The following is a 10,338-nucleotide window of genomic DNA, read 5'->3' on the forward strand; positions in this document are numbered from 1 at the left end:
TTTTTTAGTCTTTTTCATTCAGCCTCGCTCCTTCACCCCTTTGCCCTCTTCCCTGCTCCTCCTCCTCCATCGCTCTCGGCCCCTCGTTCCCCTCCACGGCCTCCTCACTCTTCCACGTTTTCACCTCTTTTATCGTCTTCTCCGTTTTCGGTCTCGCTCTCCCTTCTCTCCTTCCTGTGCAGCGCCGTTTCTCTGACACTCGTCTCTGCCCAGCCTCCCCCCTCCCCCCGCCTTCCTGTCTCCCTTTCTCTCCCCCTCGCCTGCTCTTTTTCTTCCTTTCATTTTGCTCTCCGTCTCTCCCTCGATGGAGGGGAAAGGCTCTTCGCCTCTAATTGCGGCTGTTCCGTTGCCATGGCGCGTGTTGCTCAGCGCTGCGAGGTGCTGTCTGTGTGTGTGTCTGTGTGTGTGCGCACGCATGTGTGTGCGCCTGCATGTGCGCCTGCATGTGTCTGTGTGTGTGTGTGCGTGTTTGTGTGTGGCAGGCAGATGATTGCTTGCTGCCAGCTCTCGTTTCCCGGACGCCGATCGTGTTTCTTTGCGGCAGCAGGAAAAAAAAAATGAGACGCCAGAAATAGCCCCCCTTCACACAGACCCACTCACTCTCACCGCTGTGCTGTCAGAGAGACACACATACGCAGGCAGGCGCACACACACAGCCGCTCACACAAACACACATCCACTGCATTTCCTCTCCTTCTGACATTCTCGGCGTATGTGACCCAGGTTAGACTGAATGTAGACACCTATTTTGCACACGCACGGGCAGTGATGTGTGTTTATGTGTATCCACATGTGTCCAACTTCCTCTTCGTGCGTGTCCGTGTGTGTGTCTTTGTGTGTGTGTTTCCTGCGTCTCTTAGGAGGTTGTGTGGGGACTCCTGATTTATTTCACCTTTAATGGGAAGTGAAATGAATGTGACTAGCAGCTGGTCTGGTCCTCGGAGATATCGCGGTAGGCTAACCCAGAAAACAGTTCTGAAATGGTCCCTACTCTGACAAGCACCAGGATACGCCACTCTACGCTCCACTGGCTGCACTGTTGGTTTTATTTTAAGCTTCGTTTAGACGTTTAGTCGACACCTTTATCCAGAATTACGGCAGGTAGATTCTTGTTGCCGGTTTATATTCGACCTCTGGCCAACTCAACTTGTGCTTTTCTTTCTGTCACAACTTTTTAAAGGGTTGTTGGAAGGTAAATGGAGACAGATTAATGGCAAATAAACCTTGCAACCTCACGCTGCAAAAGAGGATAAGAGAGGATTATAACCAGATTTGTGGATGAATCTCCATAATCATCTTCTGTGCTTTTCTCCTGCAGTTCTCACTGGGCTTTTAAGGGAAAAAAAACAACAGCCTGTTTATGTGCCTGCTTGGTTTTGACAAAGTTTGCGTAACTTAAATCTAAAAGTTTTAGGAGCTGTTTGTAAGACTGCTAAAAAATAAACAAAATGTGCACAAATGACAAGAAAAAATACACTAAAATCTCCTTAATCATCCATCCTTCCATCTGTTCATTCATCCATCCATCCGTTTTTCTACTGCTCTGGATTCCAGATCGTGGGGGTAGCAGTTTAAGCAGAGAAGCCCAGACCTCCTTTTCCTTTCTCCAGCTCATCCGGCAGGAATTAGGTCTTCCTGATAGAACATGCCCGAAACATCTTACCTAGGAGGCATCCAGGAGGCGTCTTAGTCAGATATCTGATCTATTTCAGTTAGTTTTGTTTTATGTGGCAAAGTAGTGGGTCCTGCCAAACGACACAACTCACCCTATCACTAAGAGAACATCCGGCCATCCTTTAGTGGAAACTGATTTCTGCAGCTTGTATTCTCAGTCTCATTCTTTAGGTCACTATCTAGAGCAGGGGTGTCGAACTCCAGGCCTCAAGGGCCAGTGTCCTGCAGGTTTTGGATAACATCCTGGGTCAACACACCGGAATCAAATGATTAGTTCATTACCAGACTTGCGGAGAACTGCGTTCTGTGTTGGATCAAGGACACATCTAAAACCTGCAGGACACCGGCCCTCGAGGCCTGGAGGTCAACACCTGTGATCTAGAGCTTGTGGTCTTAAAGATGAGGGTGGGAACATAGATTGGCAAGTAAATTGACAGCTTCACTTTCACACTGAGCTCTCTCTTCCCTACAGTACAACATCTCTCCGGTCGCTTTTGGTGACGGTTTATTCCCTGTCACATGCACCGCTGTTTTAGTTTTTCTTTGACCTGTTGACTTTTGTTACTTGGCACATCGTACCACTGCTATCGCAGCTGGGTTGAGGTACGACCATGATGGTTTTTACTGCCATAATAATGATATAAAAGTTACTGCTCAGACAGAGGGAGATGGTGCAACAGTTTCTGTGAGACTGTGGAAAAAACATCTTCTCTTCCTATATCAATACTGATATGACGGTATGGTTTGAGTGGTGCTACCTATCGTTCAGGAGAATATTAGAAGAAGTCTAACCTCTTGTGAATTGCTTGGAGTTGAGGTGAACCAAGCTCTCTTCCCACGCTTAAGCTTACTGTCACACTGTTTACAATATGCCCTAACCCAGCCCGTGGCATCAGGTGATGCTATACTGTCTGCATTTCCCTCAGTATGCAAGTAAAAATAAAAATGCCTGAATGTGGCAAAAGCATATGGGCACAGTGCCACAAAGGTATATAGATCCTCAAAGCTTAGATGGCGACATGTATCCCTTATATCTTTATGCAGTCTTTTTTTGTTGGGAAACAGTCTGGTTTTCAACCAGTGCCGACTGTTTCATTCACTTGTTAAAAAAAAGAGTTCTGTCAGCGCATAATTTAAGCTTTCACTAATTAATTAATACATTTTGTGAGTAATTATTAATTCTCTGAGCAACTCGATGGTAAAGCAGAGGGGAACCCTCAGGACCATTTAGACTTTCTCAGAAGGATTTGTTGCATTTAGCTTCTTTGGTTTAATAATAATAATTGTGTTCTAATTTGAATTTCAGTCTAATTTTCTATCAGGTTTCCTTCATAAAATGGCATAGATACCATCCTTTCTCAGCCGGCTGCAGGTACCATAGCTGGATCGCTCACTGATTAGGACTTCATAATGGGGCCAAAGACCATAGCCGTGTGTGTGTTTGTTTAGAAAGTGACAGGTACATGAAACAGTCACATTTCCTTAGGCCTTTCCAAATGGCGTACCTTGCTTGTAGCATAGATGGAGTGAAGGCAGGGCATGACGTCTGTAGCCACTACGACTCTTTCCCCTTTTCCTTTTATTTTGGTGTGTGTGGCTAAGTTTTGACAGAGCTGAAGCCTCCGCTCTCATAGTTACGGTCCTCCACTGTGGCATGCCAATTTAAAACATATTTGTAATAACAACCATAAACCACGAGGAGACTGAGTTTCTCTGTCATCCCAACTCAAACAGAGTGAGACACTTTACGCAGTTCTCAATTTCTGCAGTTGCATTTGCCCAAAGAAGCTTAAAATCGAATCCATATTGGCAATTAAAGATCATTTGTTCTTGAATCTGGACCTTCAGTATTTGGGTCAGAAAGGTGCGCCAAACAGATACACAAAGACTCGGGATCAGTATCAAGGCAAAAAATAGAAATAAACACTGAATCGTGCATCCCCGTTTTCTATAACGAAAGATTTTGGCAGACATTGTAGTCGGTTCATTTATACTAGAAAAGGGAATTTGGCATCATTAAACTTCATGGTTTCTGTTAAATTAGCAATGAGCAGACAGCAGTCAAATTCTATGGCGTGTAAAGAATTTAAATTATCAAAAAAAAAAAAGAACTGGACTGTTGTTCAAGCAAAAGATGTTAGTGTATGTAACAGCTGTAAGGAGCCTATGTCTTCATAGCCTCCATACATTTTATGTTGTTAGTGGGGCAGTTTGAACTCTTGCTGGCAGAGCTGGGAGCACATCTGAGGAGGTGGGGAAATCATTTCAGAGAGCCGATTGACCCGCAGCATCTAGCTGTGTGTAAGAGGTAAAATAGTGTTATTTTACTATTTGTGTATCCAATACTGGTGCACATTTTGAGCTACAGCACACTTGTTGCCATGTGCAGCGGTCCGATTGGTCAGATATGCTTATTTGAATCATAAAAATTAAGCTTGATTTGATATTTGCAAATATTATGTTAACGTGTCCAGTGACTGAAGGCCTTTATTGACGCATTTAAGGATCAGAGTTTGGTTTCACTTAAACGTTGAGATTATTGAGTGTGGTTACATCAGGAAAAAATAATCATTTATGTATTATTGCTCCAAGAGACCACAATTAAAATGATGGATAGCCTCTGTTGCAAGTTTTATCTTTTTCTTTTCATATTTAAGAGTGGCTTGCAGGTTGGGAATTTATCTGTATGAAAATGAAGCAGAAAGCAGATTTAGCAAAACCGTGTCTGCAAATGCACTACAATAAAAAACATTCACGGTCGTTATTGTAGTATCGGGATGGAATTTGCTGTAAATAAACACACTGTAATGACACAAAAGTGCGAGTGGCCAGGCTAGGTTAAATTTAGGAATAACAAATGGATCCGAAAACGTATAACCTTAAAATATTTTGAAAATGCAGGGGTTTTTTTAATCATATCTCGCTTGGGTAACATAAATCAACGCTGTGTTTTTAGTTGTCACGTTGGCGAGAGCAAGGTGGAGGAAAAAGCTGGCTAATTTGGAAGTTATCAGACGTTAGGAAAAAAGCATGTACAGCGCCTCGTTTATATTTTCATCAAGCAGAAACTCAGGCTCTGCTATCGCTGCTGCTGGTAGTGTAAGAGGCTGCTGTTGACAGCGCACCTGAAGCAGCTGTGTGTACCAAAGAAGCTGCACCAGCTATTAGTTTCATACAGCTGCGACATCCCAACTGGAGCTCCATCTTATCTCCGGGAACAAAATCTTCCCGTCTAAAAATGGGTGGTGCACGCAGCCTTTTTCAAGACCGTGATGCAGAAGCAGAAGAAGTCTACGTCCACAAAAGAACTCAAGCACAAAAATGAGCTCAGTAGTTCTTATTTGTTTTTTTTCTGGACATGATGTCCTGACAGACTGGGCAGAAAATTGTGAAATGCCATCTACTACTGAGGCCTGATTTAGACTGAATCGAGCCGACAGTTTGGCCCATGTGCGTGGCTGACGTCGAAGTGTTTATGCTTGTGCTGGTGGACTTGTGTGTTAATTGCTCCATGGTTTTTGTGGGGTAAAACATTTTTGTTGCTCAAGTTTTGATTATCACCCCTCACATTGAGGTGACAAATTTCCTGCTGAAGCATAAATCCCCAGTAAGAAAGAGAGGACTCCTGTTTGGGATATATAGTGTTTTTTTTTTATTTTATTTTATTTTATTTTATTTTATTTTATTTTATTTTATTTTATTTTATTTTATTTTATTTTATTTTATTTATGTCTCTAGAAATGTAAGACATTGCATTAACTTTTTAGTCATTTCCAAAAAATAATGACAAATATTAAATATAAATCAATTTGCTCCGATTTTAGTTGATTCTCACGGCAAGTAACAGAGTCGCTCCTCTTCCTGGCACCTGGGTGCTTCTCAATGCTTGCTTTGTACTTAAATGTGTTAAAATGGATTTATCCATTGCCTTTTCGGTGCTTAAACCATCTGCCATCAAATGAAACTCCTCTGAAGGATAACCCTGCCAATGTAAGTTTATGTGTTTCCTATTGGAAATAAATCCTGTTGCAAGCCCTGAACCTACTTTGGACCTCTCCACTACACAAAGCTTTTTGTTTATTTTTGATCTGGCCTTCAGTGTCCTGTTATTGTAAGTAGAAAGTTTCCAGTCTTTTGAGTAGTATTCTCTAAAACATTATCCGCCTCCTGTGCGACTAGAAAGTGACAGTGATGTAATAGCATCACGACATTTAACATTGTTTTTATAAAACACATTTGGTTAGTCACCAGGAGTTATTTTTATTAGCCTGGCTGATGTCACTGCGGCCACGAAGACTCGTCATGTTCATGTGCAGGGTGCAGTGATGGCTCAGTATTTGTGGTGCTATTGTGAAGTGATTGCTACAGAGAGTGATTTAAAGCACAGCGGTGTTAAAATTGCTAAAGATTTCCCCAATATAATTGTCATTTCAAAAACTAATGAAAAAAAATCTCTCTGAGTCAGACAGTCACATAGGAATAGGTGATTGGAGAGTCCCACGTAACTTTGTGCAACCACAATACAAGAGTGGCCCACCCAACCCCCAAGACACAGATGACTTTGGCGACCCTGAGGTCAACCACTGTGGCCACTTAGTTCGTGCTGCACACTAAACCCAAGAACACAACACATGCAGAAAATGCCATGAGCCGCGCGGCGGTTTGATTCTCACGCTAATAGATCAATAAAAGACATTAGTGGCGGGCTAGCCCAGCGAGCAGCGCTAATACAAGGTTAATCCAGGGTTAATGGCTGAGCAGCATCGTTCTCAGAGGCAGCCATTAGTTCTCAGCCGCACCATACAATATCAGGTTCTTCTCCTAGTCGTGCCCCAGGTTTCCAGGCGCGGGGAAGGAAATTGAAAAGAAAGGAATAGCGGCTCACTCTCACGAGTCAAGATGAAAATGAGATATCCAGATAGATGAAACTGAATGCAAAGAAATGGGGGCGATATCTGAGTGAGGCCGAGCAGCGTGCGGGGGAAACGTGCGCGGAATGAAAAAGAAGGGAAAGATGGGATGGCGAAATTGTGGTCAGGAGAAGTAGGAAACTGAGATGAGAGAAAGGGGGTGAGAAGGAGAGGAAGGGAGTTGAGCGCTACACATCTCCCTGTCCTTGTAAAGTGCTGCGTGCTGTCGAAGCGGCAGCCAAGAATGTGTCAGCCCAGCCGTCTCACGCTGCCTAATGGGCTCTTAAACGCTGATATAAAGCTCACTCGCTCTTTCGCCCTCCCCTTTTCCTCTCTCTCTCCTTTTTCTGCCTCTGCCACTCACTCTCATTACTTCTCGTTCTCACCCTGTCCCTCACTCTGTCACTCACTTGTCCTCTGCCTCTCTTTCCCTCTCTTTCTGCTGCTCTATCAACCTCTCGCTCTCTGCCGTTCCCCTTTCCCCCGTTGCCGTCTTCTCCCTCTGATTTCTCCCTGAATTACTCCATCGTCACGTCTAAAGCTCTGCTCCTAGTTGTCTCTGTATTTACAACTTTTTTACGGGAGAACTTAAAACTTCTCTGTCTTCTCTTTTTTTCCTCCTCCTCCAGGCTCCATAACGCCTTCTACCCTAAGGCACCGTCCTTCTACCTCACACTTCTGCACGTCCTGTCGGCACCACTCCACGGCTTGGCCAATGCCTTTGTGTTTGGCCTGAATAGGGATTGGTGGAGCCTCCTGAGCCCAACTGGCATGCAGGTAAACTTCACACACACCTGTGAGAACCGCATCGTTATTTAAATCTGGAGGCTATTTATACATAGTGGTTACGCTTGAATAGACACTCAGTCATCTTTCATGTGATTGCATACAGTAGTCTGTTCAAAGACTTGCACTGATGCGAATCAATCCTGGGTGACAAAAAATAAAGGTAAATACACGTCCGTGTCACTTGAAAATATTTAACCCAACACGCGAGGAACCAATCAGGCTGTTGCACTGACACGAGCTCTCAATCGAGGCTTATACTGGTTGAAACTGTGCATTTGGTTAAATGCTTACAGTTCAGCGCTAAGTATGCAAACATGGTCACAATGTGTGCATTTACATGGACAGAGTATCCCAGGTTACCTAAGCTTATCCTAGTTTTAACCATATTCAGGATATGACACTTATATACATTTGATTAGGCATGCAAATAGTTTCTCACAGTTCATCTTCATAGCTACTAAACATAAGCCCAGGTGGCTTTGACCTGACTTGTCTCACTCTACATGTTGAGAAACAGGCATTCTGCAAACTGTCTTCTGTAGACTTGAATGTCTTGCTCCCACCATTATTTGTGTTTCTATGAGGTAACTTGGCTGGAACATTCAGACACCTGGATGTGCTGTATAAGGGTACTTCAACATGTTCAGAAGCATATCCAGGTTTCTTAACACCTAGAACAAAGGCCCATTCAAGTGTCAGAAATAAAGACCCAAAGACAAAAACAGAGTACTTCTAAAAGATTGTCATAACCAGGATACGCATGTAGACACACTCAGCAACCACCCAATATGCAGCTGGTTAGCAGGTATAATTCAGTTTAACTGTAAAGTAATAGACACGTGAATTAAATGGGCAAATTTAAATCTGTGGTGACAGATTAAAAGTCTGGGATCACCAAAGTTTTCCAATACATTTTAGTCCTAAGAAAAAAACATCAGCTTCGCTGTGACATTTAGCAAAAATGATCGCTGGGATTACTCATTTGAATTATGTGAATTTCAGATTGAGCATCATTGTTATTCCTGCTGTTAGCGTGGTTTAAAATCCATTCCTTCAGCAGATCTATTCAGTCGGCAATGTCACAGATTCCACGTCTGAAAGGAGCTTTATAAAGCTCTGAATGCCATCTGTCCTCTGCAGTGTACCTTTGCTTACTCCTTTCAGGGACTCAGGTGGCTGAAGCCCATCCCAGCAAAGACATACGAATTGAAGGGCATCGAAATGAGTGGCTGAATTTTCTGTTTATACCAGTGTTGAAATGCTTACGTAAGGAAGATGTTTACGTTTAATGATGTGGTAATTCTACAAAAGTCATTTTACCTTTTTTTCCTTCTTTTTTTTGCAACATCATCTTAGCCCTCTTCCCAGTGAGAAATAATTGCTTCAGGATTTGTAATTAGGCCATTTAACTTCCCACACTGACTGTTACCATCTGTTACAGGTGTTCACACGCCACCTGTACGGAAAATGCTTGTTGGGTTTTTGGTACAAACCCCCCCTTTTTTTAAAAGTGTAAAATGGCAAATTCAGGGCTTAGGAACATGTAATGAAGACAAGCTTTTCCAAAAAAATTACGTGCATATATTATATTTAATTTCTCTCTTTTTTTAAATTTGAACCACAAACCTGCGTGGTTGCATTTCAATAAACACCACAATCAATAGGGTTCTCCACAGATTTGTCTCAATCTGCAAACATTGACTGTATCTGCAGATACGAGCCAGAGCAGATATTGAACCGCAAACACAGAAAATTCTTTGTGGTCTTAGCTCACGCGTACACAAACGCGCACGCACGCACACAAACGCGCACGCACGCACACACACACACACATATTGTCGCCTAGTCAGTACCACCAACCACGCTGATAACGGGTCGTGAGCGCAGTGTGGAAGACTGGAATGTGCGGTGTGACCTTCAGCCCAAATGTCAATGTTGCACTGTGGTGAGCGGAGAGAGAGAGACAGAGAAGTGAAACGGAATCTCAATGTGTTCGTAAATCACAGAGAAAACGCTGTTTGCGCGTCTCACGGAGAACGAGAGAGAAGGTGAGAAAGAAGATGACAGAGCGAGAGCGAGTGAAAGAGAGAGAGAGAGAGGCGGCGTGTGTTCGTGCGCTATCGTGACTAACAGCCGGTTGTTATTCATCTTGGCATGCGGCTCCCAGCAGCCCCCACACATCAGGTGTGAGATTGGCGGGGAAGAGAAGGGGGCGCCGGGGGGGGGGTTTGGGAGAGAAGGGGGGGGTGGTGTGGAGGGTTTTGCAACAGCGTCAAAACATTCCTCTCTCAAAACGACGAATCTGCGCTTTCAACCCTACCCCCACCCCCACCCCGGCCCTCCTAACCCTGTCTCCTCGTGCTCACTCACCAGCGCTCTCTCCCTCTCTGCCTCTGTTGCTGCTTGCCTGCAGTACATTTGCATGATTTAAAGGGTAGGCTCCTTTTTTCCTTCTCCCTAGGCTGTCTTCACTCTGCTCTCTCGTGCCATACGTACTTTGGAAAAGTTGTTGGTGGCTGTTGCTTTGGGTAGGTGGAGAAAATCAGTTTAATTAAAGGTGACCTGTTATGCTCGTTCCCACCTTCATGTTTTTATTCCTGGACTCTGCGATAGTAGTCTTGCGTGATTTACAGCTCATAACGATCCATCATTATTCCGATTCGCTGCTCCTCATAAACAGAGGCTTTAAACAGCAGGTGGATGGGACCTTTGTGCTCACAGGCAGAGCTGTGTGCCTGAGATGACTACATTAGGGACAGCCGCTCTCTTTGACGTCATACAGTACCAGGAGCAAAAATGAAAAACAACACTGTCAGGGTGCCCGTGCTGACCTCTGTCAACCGTCGAAAGCAGCATAAATGGGAACTCGAGCAGTAGAACCGCACCACAGATAAATGGTAGAAGGTGGCCTCGTCTGATAAATCACATCTTCTTTTACATCACGTGGATGGCCAGGTGTGTGTAC

The 10,338-nt window shown here is 43.9% G+C and overlaps 1 protein-coding gene across 2 annotated transcripts in view; it reads left to right on the forward strand.

Annotated features, from left to right (window-relative positions):
- LOC102214417 (cyclic AMP receptor-like protein A) overlaps positions 1-10,338 on the forward strand; it is a 53,736-nt gene that overhangs the window by 36,192 nt on the left and 7,206 nt on the right. The window contains exon 12 of one of the 2 annotated variants that reach the window (XM_005733838.1): positions 7,214-7,361. The exons of the other annotated variant lie outside the window; for it this stretch is intronic. Within the exon in view, the coding sequence (XP_005733895.1) occupies positions 7,214-7,361 (148 nt within the window). The remainder of the gene's footprint in view (positions 1-7,213; positions 7,362-10,338) is intronic. 2 annotated transcript variants of the gene reach the window in all.

This window comes from Pundamilia nyererei, unplaced genomic scaffold (assembly GCF_000239375.1).
Source record: "Pundamilia nyererei isolate P.nyererei 1_Seehausen unplaced genomic scaffold, PunNye1.0 scaffold00055, whole genome shotgun sequence".
In the NCBI taxonomy this organism is placed as follows: Eukaryota; Metazoa; Chordata; class Actinopteri; order Cichliformes; family Cichlidae; genus Pundamilia; species Pundamilia nyererei.